The sequence below is a fragment of the Leuresthes tenuis genome, unplaced genomic scaffold (assembly GCF_036924035.1).
Source record: "Leuresthes tenuis unplaced genomic scaffold, fLeuTen1.0.hap1 SCAF_2, whole genome shotgun sequence".
Taxonomy (NCBI): Eukaryota; Metazoa; Chordata; class Actinopteri; order Atheriniformes; family Atherinopsidae; genus Leuresthes; species Leuresthes tenuis.
The window spans coordinates 20,520,393-20,536,986 of record NW_027325356.1 but is presented as its reverse complement, the minus strand read 5'-3'; the positions used below and the strand labels follow the sequence as shown (position 1 = coordinate 20,536,986).

Genomic DNA, 16,594 nt, shown 5'->3' with positions numbered 1-16,594 from the left:
CTCCAAATGACAAAGGTTTAGATATAGTGTGACAGCAAATGAATGAAGAACTTCTAACTTATCTTACAATAATTCTATAAATTAATAGATCGTTGATTGGTCTTTCTTTTTCTTCACTCATCTTCAGACACAACTCAAAAGAAATGGGAGAGCCCAGGGCAGAAACTGATTTAAGTGACAACTTGAGATTATTAGTAGCTTTGGAGGAACAAAAGCTGACCCTTTTCACAAGGCCAACAGTTGTAAGTACTCATTGAGCACCAGTTTGAAGAGTATATATGACTAAACTGTTAAATCTTAACCTAAGAAACAGTTCATTTAGCCTCAAGGTCCTTCAAGTACAGTAGCAGGTGTGGAGTTTCAAAAAAAGTTCCTGCAAACTTCCTTCTTAACCTTCAAAACGTCTGGGTTTCTTTTTTGTTGAAAGGGGGGGTCCAATGAATCCAAAAGAAATTAAGATGCCTATCTGCCACAGAAAAGCTTCTGATATGATTTAAAAAGCTCCAGAATTGGACCTTGAAAGCTGAAATTCTTTTGTTAACTATTGGTTAATGTGATTTATAACTGCAAAACTCAGAGAGAGAAATGCATTCAGCCGAGTGCAAAAGGAAAAAAGCTGGAATAAAGCCCGTTTTGAATTCTTGGTTTTGTTCTTTTTACCATTTGTTAGTCCAATAATTAGACCAGACCATTTAGTTCCACTTCATTCATACCTTACGAGTGCAGCGGTCTCACACCATCCAACGTTAGCATGAGTTCATTCTCAGGACAGATCGAGGATCAGTGACAAATACTGAAGCTACACATTAGTCACGAGCTTGGTTAAGACAAACCTTAAATCACCTCAAGCCCTGAAAATGTTGACTTTTGTGTCAGTAATCATTTTATGGCACACAACCATGTGACCATGCAGGGGATCACCTTCAAAATGCCATTTCTCCTAACCATCCGTCTGTCTCACACGCTTCATAAAAGGCATCAGCTGGGTGAAAAGAGAAAACAGGAACTCAAACACTCACAACAAAGACAGATATTGGAACAGATGAATGCTCAAGAGAAGAAAATGTTTATGAGAGCAGAAAAACAAAAACAGACATTCATAGCAAAGTTGCTTCTCTGATGCCGACATCATTGTACGTGCTGCACAGATGTACACGCTATACAAGTCCAAGTTGGTGTCAGTGAAAAGAATTCTTTGGTATGTCAAAACACGTTCATTCAGGACATTCAGATCATGCCACATGCTGCAGATTCTGTCATCCAGCACTAAATATCTCAAATGTGAGAGCAAAACAAAAAGTGCTGTCATACTGTAAACACTTTAAATAAGGCCTTGTGTTCTTTGCAGTCATCACTGTCAAATTGTCTTTAAAGTTAATCTAAATCTAAAGTGCTTCACGAGCATCATTAGATTGTTTATCTAAATAGGAAGCCACCGTGTGGCTTCCAGTCAGAGGTTTGTTGTAAAAAAAAACAAAAAAAAAAACAAAAACAAAACGACAAGCTTTGGAATTATGGCAAACACATTCAAAAACATTACAGCATGCACACCGCCTCCACAGTCCACAGCAAATCCGACAAATACAAATGCAATTGTTTGTAATGGTAAACATGAGAAGTAAAAGTGAAGGGTTGGGGTGACTCATTTTCTCTTCATGCTATTTTCAGAGTTAACAGTAGATGGCAGCAAAACAAAAGCTAAATACTCCACAGTATTCCGTATAGTCCACAGTATCAGAGACTCTTTGGTGTCATTTATGAAAAACGTATTGAAACAAAAATTTATGAAAGCAGTTCATAACGCATAAACAGATAATGACCAAATAAATGCTAACATGCCTGTTAAACACAGGCAAACCAACATGTCTTTAAAAAAAGAAATACATACGGCACAGGCACGTGTGTAGAGTCAAAAGAAAACCTGTGCGGTGAGGACTGTTAACATGAGCCTGGGCTTCTGTAACAGTTTACTGCTACGCTGACAAGACAGATAAAGAGCATAGACTTTTTCAGTCATTGTCCCTTAAAAAAAAAAAAAAAGCTGATGTGAGGCGGAATTTCCCAAAAATTTGAAAATGTCTCAACTCTACAGTAATGTTTAGAGGTCTCAGCAGTCTTTAAGGCCTTAAACACATTGATAATGGTCTGTATAATTAATCTGTATTGAAACTCAATTTTAAACAGTTTGTTCACCTCATTTCAACACTAGCCGAGCAGTTTCCAAATCCAATCGACAGCAAAATGATTCACTTAAACGTTCATTACACGACTAACCGCCCCAAATAAACTGCACAAAGTTGCAAAAGCAGCTGCCAGTGTCTCTTCTTTGGCTGGTGCGTGAGAACATCGAAAACACTGGCAAATCTACTTACAGTGTCACCATAAAAGATAAGTAAACATCATGAAGGTGCTAGTACACATTTACAAATGGCAATAAGGTGAGCATACTCCAGCTAATGTGCATCACATCCACATATTTAATGGCATCGTGGAGTAATGTTCAGTGTTAAATATTAACAGCAGGGGTCCTGCTGAGGAACTAGATGAGTCTGTGCCCGATTTGCTCCTGCAGCCAAAGCAGCGCAGGCTGTAAAGAGCTCGGCTCATCAGGCACAGCCTCCGAGTGCATCTGCAGCAGTACCTCTTGTAAAACAAACAGCAGGGGCAAACTCATGCTCAATAGCTCATACAGCAACGTATAGTCCTGGGCGTTGTCTCTCAGGTGGCCGACGACGGCCTGTGCAGCGCTGCGCGCGCGGCGAGACAGATACCAGGGAGCGTTACACACAGCACGAGTCACACTCAGGGGCCAGCTCAGCTGTTTGCTGAGGAATGAACTGCAGGTACCTGCTGCAGGTTGACTCTGCAGGGCTGCTGTATCGCTGGACTGTGAGCTTTCTTCATCAGCGGCACATCGCTCCTGAACCCCGTAATGATTCTAACAGAGGATGAGCCAAACGGAGAAGTTAAGACGTTTTACAGATAGCATTGTTAAGAGTGGAAGGGATAAACGTGAGAGGTACTCACCGAGCGTAGAGAGGGAGTCCTCCGCACGTTTGTTCTATTGTTGCGTTGATCAAAGTGAAGCTTGCAGTACAGTTTCCCTGTAAGATTGCAGGACATGTCAGGACTGAGTATGGAAGCAAAACCAAATGAATGCTGATCTAAATACATATCGTGTGGCTTCATCATTTGATGTCACACACCCTCTTCTGAGTGGAAGGCTTGCGCTCCCTGTCGCAGAGCAGAGCTGCAGGTCGAACAGCGAAAGCACTCTCTGTGGAAGTACAGCCCCTCGGCACAGACCCTCTCCACCATGTAAACACGCTTCTGGCATGAGTGACACTTGTCACCCGACTGGGGAAACACTCTTCGTACTGAACCGCCCTGGGAAAAAGAGGAAAACAATTAAATCACTGACAGAAAATAAAAGATGAGCACTAACATAAAAAAAAAACCTTGTTTATGATTTCAAGCTTCTTTTTCAATGATCGTGTCCCATCATGTCTCAAACAAACAAACAACATTGTGCTCATGTGCAAGTACATTGGGCCAATGACTCAGCCCACACATGCAGCTTCAACTCCCATCAGTCAGTCAGAACACATCAGTGGTGAAACATCTTCAAGAACTTAGAAAAGAAGTCAGTTTGGCTTCTGTTCAAACACTCAGGGTGAATTACAACTGTGAAGCAGGAGATGTTGCTCTATACTGAACTGCTGTAGGTGCGGCTCTAAACATCTGGCTGTTTAGCTGGAGCGGGCTGGTTGGGTGGAGCAGAGAAACCCACAAAGTGCCACCACAAAAAAAAAAAACACACTTTTCGTCTGTGAGGGCTGCTGGTAATTAAAAGCAGAAACAGTAGTTGAAGCAAAGAATCTCATGCAAAGCACAGTGCTTTGGTAGATTTCTTTCTCTTATGATGAAGAAGAATCCTGACAAGAAGAAACATTCCTTTTTATGTGTATTGTCTGTCTCTTTGAGGCGTTTACCACGGGAGCAAACATTGTGAAACTGTAATCTGTTCTGAAGTTTGAACTATACTGGGGGGGGAAAAAACGTGACATGCTTCAACATGCAAATAAACACTGTGAGGGGCAGTTAGTGCGCAACACAAGAGTGGGTTTACAGAGCCAGCTAGAGATAATCACCTTCAGGACATCAGAGCTGTCTCCTGAGAACAATCCCCTAAGGTGAACAGCTTTTTCCTTAATGCTCTTTGCATGAAACTCTCTAACCTGTTGTGTCTGAGCTTTTCTCTGCAGGATGACAAAAGGAAAAGTCATCAGTCTCGCCTTCTCAGTACAGCGAGACACATTCACTCACCAACACATGTGGAACCCTCTGCATTTAGCCAAAATTAAGCAGACCAATAGCCGCTTCGTGATCAAAGGCCTTCCTGTTCTACTTTGTCAGTAAAAGGCATCTAAGAGTGTATTGCCGAGACAGAGACAATAGCTGCGCTGTGTGGAACGTCGGCTGCCTTATTACATTAATTTCACACCCCACTTGATGTGGTTACTCATACTGCGCTGGAACACAAAACTGAGACAGACACACACTCCTGGAAGAGAAATCAAAGCCTAGAACAACGGAGAGAGCCAAAGTCATAATTCAAAGCACATTCATAATAATAACTTACTGTTTAATCACTCATTTTTATGTCCGTTTCCATTAATGCTTCACAAGCTGTACTTTTTTGGTTTGCAAAATCAAAAAGTTGCAAACCTGAATTATTCCCGTATTACCTGCTGTCGTTATTTGACATTTAAGAGAGTTAAGAGAGCCGACAGGTCTTTACCATCAACTGTAAAAAAAGATGGATGACCTAAGATTGAGATAAATATGAGGCTGATACATCTCAATTTCCCTCTGCTGACTGGCTGCAATACAAGTCATCAACCCAGTCCACTCCATGTTATCGGACAGAACACGAGCCTGTCATTACACCTGTAGTTTGCACATTGTACCCTCACTGGAAATTAGCGTGTGCACCTTAGTGTTGAGTTTTAAACAATACCGATTGGAGCTAGAGCCGATAAGATACCCAAGAGCACTGAAGAGTCATTTGAGGGGGCTCTGAATGCAGATTAAATTCCTTCCCATTGCACTCAAAAGCCAGATGTTTGTGTGTGTCAGCAGGTTTTTTGGCCAGTGCATAAATGTACGGTGTGATATAAAACCACACTACTGGGATGTTTGAAGAGAAGATGATTGGTAAACTCCATTAGTTCGAGGCAACAAGTTTCTTATTTCTCCATTTATAAAAACAAAAACAAAGAAACATGTATTATCCATTCTTAAACTATGACATGGCTCAGCGCATTGGCAAAATAGCTGAGTAACCAAACGTTTCAGTGGGTCGTGCTCTGATGTCTGCGAGTTTGTTTGTTTTTCTCTTGCAATAATCTTTGACAAAATCTTGTTTGATTACAAATGTTTGCCGGGGTGTGAGCTATAAAATAGAAATGGTGATAAACACTTCAGAGGGGTTGAGAAAAAAACACTTCAACCATTTTGAAAATGAACTGTTCCAAAGGAACATTCGCACAAGTTGATATATTAAAGGCCACTATGAGCATGTTGCACTGACAGAGTGCATATTGGTTGGTTTTAGTGGTTTAAAGCTAACAAATGTGCCATAATATAGGATAGATGTTATTTTTGTTAAAATAACAGTAAAATATTCCATTGATGTGGCAGAATTTTCATTTATGAAGTTGTCAAAAGAAACTAGAATGGTTTACTCCTATTACACCCACTCTTGTCTCAATAAAAGCTTGGAAAAGTCCTATAATAAATCATTCAGAATGGTGATTAAGGCTGCTAATAGCGGGTAAGAACAGCTTATATCCATCTGCAGTCCAGCCAACTTGTCCCACAAGGACCCAAACTGCCCAGTAATCCGCCTGTGTGTGTGTCTGTCTCAGCTCGGGCCAGGTCTGAAGTCCTGCTCTAGCCATTTTTTGGATAATTGGGGGCTGACTTCATCTGACTACACTTTACACAAGCAAAAATGTATAATCAGGACATAATATATAATCAACATTTGCTCAGGGGCTTTTGGGGGGATCAGAACATGCAGCAGTCTCAATGATATAAAAAAGGACAGAAGAAAAAAAACAGACAGAAAAGCAAGAGATACCGTTCACCTCAGAGATGTGTTCATCCACCTCCTTGAGGCGATGGAGGACTCTTGTCATGAAATGGATAGCTGATTTGTGGGAGGGAGGAGAAGCAGGGGGTTCTGGACTCTCAGGCTGAGGCTGGGGCTTCGTCTCAGCAAACGTTTGATCAACATGCCTGAGCTTCACTACTGAAAATGGATGCTGGGGCTGAGACCGGAGCTGGGGTTTGGGCAGCGTCTTTGGAGGAAGGCGGACTAATTGTTCAGCTGCTTTTCTGATATTGACTTCAAACTGAAAGGGATAATACACATGACAGCTCCTTAACCGCACATCTAGAATCATACAGGTGGTTTTGTAGGTTTCAGACCACTTACTGCCAGCCACACATACCTCACGATAACTACCAAAAATTCCAAGGTATGGTACATTTTTTCAGATTGATTTAGTATCCTCATGGCGGACATTAGTCGTGCAAGGGTTGCAAAAATAATACCACAAAGGTAATCCATTACAGGGGTCTGTCCCCTTGATGTTTAGGTTATGCAATCATGTCACTGGTTTTTCTTCAGGAGATCAACAATAAGAGAGGCAGTCTGATGTCTGAAACTGACAAGTCAACAGCGAACAGCTAAATACGAACGAAAGGATCCGTTACAGTGACTTTTGTTTAACTTGTGCTTGCTTTTTATTTGGCGTATGAGTTTTATTTTCAAACTACCAACTGCTCAAGAGCACAATGAAAAGGAAACAAAAAGGTGTGTTCTCTTCTCTTTTTGTAAGCCAGTATATGTAACCTTTACTGTGTTTAGTTCAGAAAACCCACAAAAATTCTAACTTGAGCTTCAAATTCTTAGCCCAATATTTCCATGACATCTGTGTGAGTGACATGAGAGTGAACGTAAACTTCCACCTGGAACTGTATCTACTCTGCATCATAAGAGTGCTTCAAAACATCCCTCCTTTCATGTTAAATTTTACAGACCCTCACTGGTTTCTTAAGACTTTTTCTGACCCCTTTGTGCTATTTGTGCAGCTCCAGACTACCTGTGTCACAGGAGGAGGTTTAGGTGGGACCGGAGGCCTGAGTTCAATGGGCAGACTCTCCGTCAGGTAAAGATCAGGGAGCAGTAAGGACCTCTCACAGTCTGACTGAGGTTTTGCAAAAGATTGGAAGAAATGTTAATGAAAGGGCACAGAAACAGAACAAGCTGAAACGACTAAGAGACAGGAACAACAAAGAGAACTTTGTTGACTTAGCAAAAGGAACATAAAGTTTTACTCGGACTGAAAGCATAAAACACTGCAGACGACAACAGAAAAGAGCTCAAGTGGCTGTTTTAACACAGAAAAGATGCAACAAATATTTGCTTGTAAGGAGATAAATAGATGGGTTGCTACAACATCGTTTAGAAATGAATTTGTTCTTGGATTCTCAGCACAAAAAAAAAAGAGACTCATTCATGTGTTTCTACCTGTGTTTTGCGGACGATGAAGTTGTTCTTATTTTCAAACTTGGCCTGCAGCTGGGTAGCCATTGAGCGCACTTTATTTTCTTTGGGATCCCGATCAGCTTGCACTACAGAGCCATTGCTGGACAGATTAGTGGCCTGAAAAGAAGCACACAAAAACACAGCAATTCAATGATATATCAAAAGCTGCTCTAACAGCTGCATTAATGAACGATATATGAACAAACCTCTTCCAAATAGCAGAACTTTCGCCTTCTTTTGTAAAAGGGGTCTGTGCCGTCTGACTTCTTCTCATCCTGAAACACAGTTACCCATCAATATTTTTACAGTGATTAATAGATAAATAAATCAGGTGGACATGCAGATAACAGTCGGGAGAAATCTGCCATGCTCAGTAGATCAGATTTAAACACCTGAAGGCGGAGTTACCTTTGGCACCCGTTTCCTGGGCAGCGAAAGATTGAGCACATTATTTTTATTCCTGACTTCCTTGGAGGGATAATCTTCATTGTTTTCATCCACTCTTCTGGAATCTAAAGTAGAACAAATAATGGAGAGAGTTTAAACAACGTCGCGTAACGTCAGACGTGTTCTCCCTTTTATGTTAACTTTTCATATATCTGAGTACTATGGCGAGAAACCAGAAGCTTTATCAAGAATCTCATTGAACTACAGTCCATAGCTCTGGTACACAAACACAATCCTGTCATACAACTAGACTTGATTGAAAGGATCCATCAGGGGAAATTTTTAACCCTCCACGAAAGATAAAATAAATAAGAACTACAACCAAATAAGAGCATAGAGACAGTACCATCACAGCAGGCTTCAGTACAGAAGAGAGAAGTGCACCTGATGCAGGTAGAGGTGTTCCTCTGAAGAGTTCGTAGAACCTGGATAAGTAGGCGGTCATCTTCGTCTTGTCCAGCTCCGCATCGGCGCTTAGTTCATTCACAGATGTGAACGGTCGAATCCCAAATTCCCGCTCGCTGATGTCTAAAGCCAGCTGGAGGTTGGCGGCATGATCCTCCTCGTTTAATGAGTCAAAATCTCTGATGTAGGCAATAAATGAGCTGAGTTAGAACATGGCAATGGAGCAGTGGGGACAAATCTATAGTTGCTGTATGATTTTTTTCATGTTTAAACTGTAATACACTCTGAGTTGTCAACATTTTAGACAGTTCGCTTCTATCCGTTTTCTGGAAAATCTCCCCAACCGCCTCAACAGTTCACACATGCAAATCCACTATAACCCATTTACCTATGACCTACATATCTACTGAGAACAAATGGTAAGACAGGAATGTGGCAGTTAGAAACTGAAAGTCTTTGAAGGAATTATTTTCTGACGGAGCCTTTCATACTTTCATTTCAACATGTCAGGTGACTGGGCGGTGAGAGACTAATCTACGCACCGATATGATGAAAAAGTCCACGGAATCACGGTGGAATGAGTTAACAGAAACTTATCTTACACATCCAACTCCCGACACTGCAAAATAACTTGTTTTGTAGACTGCAGCACAACATGGCAACAAACTACTTCTAACAGCTGCAAAAAAAAAAAAGGCTCTGATGTCTCTTTGTACACTGACGGAGCGCAGACACCGTGAGAGGTAATGTAAAGAGAAGAGCAGTAACCTAGCAGCGGCAGCACACACAAACACTGTCATTCAGTGGGAGGCTCACGCTTTCTTTTTTCCCTGTGAACCTGCTCCCCTCTCAGCTCCGCTGACAGGCCTGCATATGAAGGAGCGAGGGGGGAAATGCCAGCCGTTCCTGGAAACTTACAGGACCACATGAAATTGTGCTGGCATGTGCCTAAGTATAAAGGCAATAATTAAAGAGTGAGGGGATATAATTATTTTTGTACATGTAGTAATCTACAGGCGCATTGACTCAATCCAGGCTGCTGCTAAAAGTGGAAAATACAGAAAGATTTTTTGTTCTATGGCCTCTGGGAAGTTGTTTTTCTCCTAAGCTCCAGATCAATACAGAGATTGGGCACGTCACAGAACACAACATTAGATAAAAACAACTTGTTAGAACAAATCAAACTTTTAAGAAAGGCCAACATAAAACACAATGTACTTTTAGGATAATGTTATCTTGTGAAATGTGGTTGTGATGTTATATTGTTGAATGAAATTGTTGTTTTTTTCCTGTTTTGCTCTTTTATTGTGTTGTTTATTTAGTTTTTAATAAAAATAATAAAAGTTATAATAAAAGTTTTCCGTTTCAGTGCTTTTAAATGTTGCGTTTTCTACAACGCGACATGTGAAATTTAGTATTTTCCGTTTCATTAGTTTTCATTAAAAGTTTTTTGTCTTATTTTGCTGTCGTGCTTGTATGTGAAAATGGGGGATAGATCGAGTATGTAGTTGGTGTGGCTTTCCTCTGTGGTACGTCAACACTGAACCAAGGTATGTTTCTGCGTTAAAGGTTATTTTAGCAGGTAAGAGCGGTTATTAAAGAGGTCTCTGGTTCCTTAAAAGGTATAGCTTCATCACGAGAGTGAATGCACGCTGACAAATGTTAGCATATAAGAAACAAGCTATCGAGTATCTTTTTTTTGTGGGTTATAAAACACAGTGAAGTAGGTTCCAGGTTGGCTTTTGATCTAACATTCAATGTGAATTAAATAATGTCTCTTCTGTGCCAGCGCTGGCAATCAGAGGCCTTCGAGCTCGACTTGGAGTCCGGTCCACCACAGGGGGTTTTAGCGGTAGCATTTGTGTACAGTCCTACAAGCTTTTGCGTCTAACACAATATTTTCCCACATAAAACTCCTTTGTTTGCACTTTATAAAACAAGACATATGTATATTAAGTCTCCTCTTCCATCTATCAGGAGTTTGAGAGCTCAGCAGGAAAAACAGACCAAAAAACCGTTGTTATGCTGAGCATGTTATTCAACACGCCCATAAGAGATTAATCTCCACAGAAGACAGTGGAGAGTTCATTTTAAAAGCAAAAGGACCCGTATGGTCATGTGAATGCATGCCTGCATTAAGTACTGTAAGAGATGGATTTATGCTAATGACAGAAAGAAAGCCTCAGAAAGGCAGAGGCTGCTGTGCAGACTGGCTCAGATAGTATCAAATACATGTTACGTACATCAGCTGTGGTTTGAACCTGTGGATGAGGGCACAGAGGGCCATGCCGCTTCTCCAAGAAGATGTAAAGTCTGTGACTGACACATTTCTGTAGCCATCTGTCTGTTTCTGGCACCAGGTAAGAAGCCTTGAAGGTCTGATCTCAGACTCTAAATAAGGAAAAAGGGAAAAGCAAAAAAATAAATAAGTCAGTCATGTAGACCCTCAGGAAGTTTCAAAGAGGATGATATCATATCCGTGCTTAACAAACTATGTAATATTAAACCAGGTGGGAGTGGGTACTGAGGTATGTATACGTCTCTGTCTGGACTCGCTCGCTGCCCTTGTGGAATGACTAATGTTACTTTAGTAAAAAAAAACAGCTCAACACAGCACGAAGAGCTTCTGTCTGCTACAAGCATGGATACAATCAGACTTCACACTTTAATCAACTTTTTCCACACTGAGTCAAATATTTAGTTTCTGCCTCATACATTTAAACATTATACTGTGTCATTTAGTATAGAGTAACGTTGAACTTCAAGATTGTGATATTAGTTTGACTATTGCATGAAGATCCTCTTTCAAAGCTTGAAGCCACTTGTAAAAGCAAAATTTCAGCTCGTGTCTTACAATCTTTTAAACTAAAGTTAATTACGGCTACTTAATACTTATGTTAGATGAAACGGAGAGAAAACAAGAGGAACGATTTTGGCCACAATGTTTACAGCAGCAGCCATACTTTGAGTCCGTCAATTCCTGCAACACTTACCTCGCCTGCAGAGGTTAACGGGCCGACGTATGGTAGCAGCACGCTCCAGAGGGCAGGAGTTCAGCTCTCCACTGATGTACAGATGACGCACCTGAAATAAGAAGGGGAAGGGAAAAATGTCTGTCCTGAAGGCATTTGTAAAGTTTTATTTGTTTTTAGAAAAAAAACACAGAAGAAGATCTGCTCACCTGATGAGGCCTGACACAGGAGGAGATGAGGTTGGGGTATCGAGTTCCAGGGTCTATAGTGTACTGTTCAAAGTTTTTAGCAATGTTTTCAGGCGTTGTCTGTGGTAGTAGTCGGTAAATACTCTCTCTGAAAGACACAAAAACAGCATGGCTATTCACATCGCTGTAATTTGAACGATGCCGAAAAGTCCAAGCACATAATGTCGAGGAGCAGCATTCTGCACAAAATGCATAAAAACAGCTGTATAGTTTTCAAACATAACGTGTGCTTACCTCTCTGCGAGCACTTCTAGGACTGTCCGCCCCTCAGCCCAGCTCTTTACCATCCAGGCTGTATCAAAGGCAGCCAGGAAGCCTCTGGCACATCCTGTTCCCATTGGCCAGAAGGGCTACAAAGAAGCAAACGTAGCAGCATAACTGTGTGTTAGTGTTTCATACACAAGGAGACAAAACAACTCTTTGTATGCAGACATCAAAAGAGGTTGAAATCCATTTATTTTTCATTTCTCATTGTTAGTCGTAAGGTGGCATTTTTATGAGCGTGTTGGCCAATTAAAACAAAAGGTGATATAATACAGATAGACATGACATGATATGCACCCAATGAGGCAAGTATTGCAATAAAACACCTGTGGACAGAGCAGAGGTGCATGATGCGGTTGATAAAGGAGAAAAAATCCTGTGCAAGTGTGCCCCCTTCTAAGTAACTTGGAGTGCAAATCATATTTCATGAGTGTTGGCTTCTTTGCACACAAAGGGAGCATATACAATAAAAAAAATGCAGGGAGTAAGTGCAGTCAGTGCTTAAAAAGAGAAAAATAACATGAATCATGTCACTTGTTTTTTCAGTTTCCCAGACTTGCCTGGAATGTAAAACATGCTTTAGCGCTCTGTTATTTGTTATGTTTTACTTGTCATATACCAGAAGTCTGACTTCAGACATTAGATCATTTACACACATACCTATTAATGCTTGTCTCTGTAAGCATACAAATCAACCTGCGCATGTCCATACAGCCACATTTAATGTTTCCCTATATGCACATGAAGCACATAGAAAGATGTACATGTCCTTTTTGTGTGCTTCAAAACCATCAGGATGAGTGCTCGTACAGGGAGGAGGTGGATCAACTCAGACTGGGGCAAGAACATCGACTACAGCAGCCAGTATTGTATATGAACACCCCCCCCTTTTCTTTCTCGCTGACCTTCACCCTGCCGCATCTGGCCACAGGAATTTCAGTATCCAAATTGTCCCGGGCACCCAGACACTGAGCTGAACTCGTTTACTTTACTCAATAGGTCAGGCCTTTCCTTACCTCTAGCAGACTGTCGCCAACCAACGCCACCAGCAGCTGGTGTCCAAATCTCTCCCTGACCAGAGCAGCGTTCTCAGAGGCGTACATGCTTGTGAAATCAAACATCGCGACATCTGGCTGCCCGTAGTGGTTGATGGCAAAGTCAAGCTTGGGAAGTTGGTAGTTGGTGCCAAAGTCAGCGGCCTCTCGGGCGTAGCTCAGAAGAGCTTCCTGGTTGACATTTTCACTGCTCAGCAGCATCTGAGTGTCAATGTAATCCTGTTTGAACAGGGCCCGCCGGGAGACAAAAAACACAGTGTAGGCATTTAGCTTCTTCAAACGACAGAGATTTATTTCTGCATGATCTATTTTGTAGAAATGTAGCACACGAAAGTGAAAAAGCCTCACTGTGTGTTTCTTTTACCATTAACCCAGTCTCTTCATGAGGCTTTATTTGTTACAATAACTATTCAATGACTTATCAGGTTAAATAGGCAACTATACAAAAATAGAAATAAAAAGAATGAATGAATGACTAAAGTTTATATATTATACAGAAAAATGTCAAAATCTAAACCCCTGAAGATCTGCCCTCGTCTCTGACGTTAAAACGACATCAAATTAAGTTTTAAACAAAAAGGGGGGGGAAACCCCATCTGATTATAAAGGTAGTCTTCAGTTTAAACTACAGTTTCGACAGATAGTTACAATTCAGTACACGTATGACACAGTTTTAGCAAAAATAAGAAATTCTGTTTATTTTTTATTATACTGAAATATCATAAATTCAAACAAATAAAGGGGACAAAAAAGTGAGACAGCAATAAAAAATAAAAAAAGACTCCCTGCACTTAACATATTTTTCTTACATTGATGACAACCCCTTTGTCCAGCAGGCTTTGTTTCTTAGCAGTCATGACAAAGTAATGTGTGTTGTCCTTGTAATACACAATGTTCTCCAGATCGATACCTGCAAGAAATGAGAAAAATTCTTTTTGCTACAATTCATGAGACGAACCACAGAAAAATCAGTCAGTAGTGAGAGCTAACTGTATATACCCCACTATACTATAATTCTTTACCGGTTTACAGTGCTTTTTATAGGGTGTGGCAGGTTTACAAAAGCCTTTCATTCATTTAAAAAAGCGGCATTGTTTTTGTGTTTATATGGGATAGAGTATCTTATAGATTAGATGTCTTTTAACCGTTGTGAATAAGACGGCTTTTCACCTTTCCCTTTTGGAGTCGGTCATTCCACAGAAACACAAACTTACAGTTAAACAACCACAGTCGGTGTAAATAAGTTCTGATGAGGTATTTCCTCTGCATTGATCACACTGTACTGTGTAGAATATTCCTGTTCTTTAATTAGGAAGTTTGATCATCCATGTTTCCCTACCTGTCACCTCTTTGAGGTCAAGAAAGAACTTCTGGTTGAAGATGAAGGCCACTCCACTTATCTCCTCCACTTTGGCCTCTGCAGTGGTGTTACTGTTGATAAAGTTGGCTGTGATGGCGATTGCCAGTTTACCTCTGAACTCCTTCCTTTTGAAACCTGGGACAAAGAAAGAAGCAGCGGGAATGTGTATCTTCCCAAGCAAAGCAGTCCTATCGGCTTGTCTGTTCAAACCAAAAGGAAATCTAGCTTTATACCATAATTACAAGGCAGATATTTTAGAATAAAAGGCAGCTTAACCAGGGGAAGAAAAAATCCATGTACTGTCAGAAGCACAAGGACTTAAGTCATCAAATCTATCATCAAAATGGATTATATTGTGCTGAATTAACTTTCTGGATAAAAAGCAGTAAAGAACCATGTGTAAAACTGTAATACCATTTGACAGCTTCTTTATTTTTTAACTGTAACAGAAAAAAATGGTTAAAGTGAGTTTTATAGGGTGTTCAAGAAGTTGGATTCATTGTTTGAAGCTTCTTTGAATGTTCACTTTCAATGCCCCAATGAAAATCCAAAAGCCCCAGATGGACACCAAATGGTATATTTTCTAATCTAAAACAAATGACTTACAGAGAAACAGGGCCGATTCTAAAATCTCAACATCTCCATTCTGTCACTTTTAAAAATGATCTTTTACATCATCGCTCTTCCCAAAACGTAGCAACAATTAACAGCTCTGCATTGAACTGTGTTACCAAAGCTAAGCAGCACACAAGCAGGCGGAGTGTAAGGGGGAAATCATTTCCCTCGGGCTCCTTCATAATTGGGGAATGAGCTAAACGTCTTGTTCTGCCCCAAAATGCCCTTTTAAGGAATAAGCATTTGATCTCAATTGGTTGTTAGATCACAGAATTTCTAAGAGAAACACTGAAAACAGTTACAGAGCTGGAGCCGGTCCATCGTGAATGCATCAGCAGCTGAACCGAGCCCCAGTGCTGCGCTATTTATGTCCAGCATTCTGCAGTTTCATAAGCTTTTCCCTTTGGGACAGATCGATGACTTCATACAAGTTGCCAGAAAGTGAGTTTTTCATTATAACTTTAATGCCAGACAAGTAAAACAAATAAACAGGGTTCAAATGTCGTGTGAGTCATTCATCAATTTTATTTATAGCTTTTATCTAATACTTCTATGAATTGGAACTTTTTAAACATGGTTCTTTTGACATTTTAACTGTTTGGTGGGTGTTTAATGAGTGTATGCATTGGGAAGCTACGAATGAATTTCCCAGTGGGATTGATAAAGGTTTGTTCATTTGGCGAGTCTCTTCGATGATCTCAACTGGATGCTACCTGCTCTTGCTTTTTAGTTTCTGAATACTAACTGACATGCCAATCAATCCGGGCGTTGCAGCAGGTTCTACCCCTTTGTCATCACACTGTAGTCAGATGTAAAAGTACAGAACATCATCGAGAAATCCCACACTGCTCTATTGTTCGCCGTCTTCTCACCTTCTAGAGTATTCCTGCGTCCGTCAGCCCCCACCACGACATCGAACTCAAAGTTAGCCACCGGGTGATCAGCAGGTCGGATTGCAGCCCTCCATCCGATCCCTGAAAGACAGAGAGAAGCTGAGAATGTCAGGGGAAAAAAAAAACACACCTAGTGTATACAAATGAAAGGAACAGGCTGCACTCCTCCACAGAAAAACCAGCAACAAAGCATGAAAAACATCGCAGCATAAGGATTTTTTTCCCCTCAGACAATTCATGGACCACTCTGCCACACTCGTGCAATTTCAAATTTTTCCGTGCAGAGAAGAATGAATAGGTACGCTGTAGCACTGCCGCTTCCAACTGAGGCTTTGGAATTCAGGCAAATGAACTGTGCAGCATGGCTTTTACAGCTAACACAGTATACTTACTGTCTTTTTTTCATTATTAATATTCACCATTTTAAGTAGGGACTGTGGTGCTGCAGACACATGAGGCCAGTTCGAGTGTAATATCACCATGTGGAAAATACATTCCATGAAGTCAAGGGCGCAGCTAAGTCTGTCACAGCAGAACAGGAGGGATAAATCTGCGTCTAAATTTAGGAGAGGCTCTTGTTGTTATCAGTGTATTGATATTAGAGCTGAAGGGACACACAAAAGCGTGCTGGCATTTTCTTCCTGTGCACTTCAGGCCAGCGTTATACGAAGACGCTCAAGTAGTTCATCTACACTGCAGTCTCCTCAAAGCTGAACC

The 16,594-nt window shown here is 40.9% G+C and overlaps 1 protein-coding gene across 2 annotated transcripts in view; it reads right to left on the bottom strand.

The window, feature by feature from the left end:
• Positions 1-1,057: 1,057 nt before the first annotated feature.
• The window catches only part of mical2a (microtubule associated monooxygenase, calponin and LIM domain containing 2a), a 32,459-nt gene continuing 16,922 nt past the window's right edge, over positions 1,058-16,594 (bottom strand). The window contains exons 5-22 of one of the 2 annotated variants that reach the window (XM_072380584.1): positions 15,857-15,958; positions 14,349-14,504; positions 13,819-13,919; positions 12,971-13,228; positions 11,925-12,040; positions 11,652-11,778; positions 11,464-11,554; positions 10,714-10,861; positions 8,450-8,649; positions 8,027-8,130; positions 7,825-7,893; positions 7,601-7,735; positions 7,173-7,277; positions 6,153-6,419; positions 4,152-4,259; positions 3,207-3,387; positions 3,028-3,104; positions 1,058-2,938 (exon numbers count right to left, since the gene is read on the bottom strand). In XM_072380584.1, coding sequence (XP_072236685.1) covers positions 2,540-2,938; positions 3,028-3,104; positions 3,207-3,387; positions 4,152-4,259; positions 6,153-6,419; positions 7,173-7,277; positions 7,601-7,735; positions 7,825-7,893; positions 8,027-8,130; positions 8,450-8,649; positions 10,714-10,861; positions 11,464-11,554; positions 11,652-11,778; positions 11,925-12,040; positions 12,971-13,228; positions 13,819-13,919; positions 14,349-14,504; positions 15,857-15,958 — 2,744 coding nt within the window. In that variant the 3' untranslated portion in view covers positions 1,058-2,539. The remainder of the gene's footprint in view (positions 2,939-3,027; positions 3,105-3,206; positions 3,388-4,151; positions 4,260-6,152; positions 6,420-7,172; positions 7,278-7,600; positions 7,736-7,824; positions 7,894-8,026; positions 8,131-8,449; positions 8,650-10,713; positions 10,862-11,463; positions 11,555-11,651; positions 11,779-11,924; positions 12,041-12,970; positions 13,229-13,818; positions 13,920-14,348; positions 14,505-15,856; positions 15,959-16,594) is intronic. The other variant, XM_072380585.1, reaches the window with a different exon arrangement.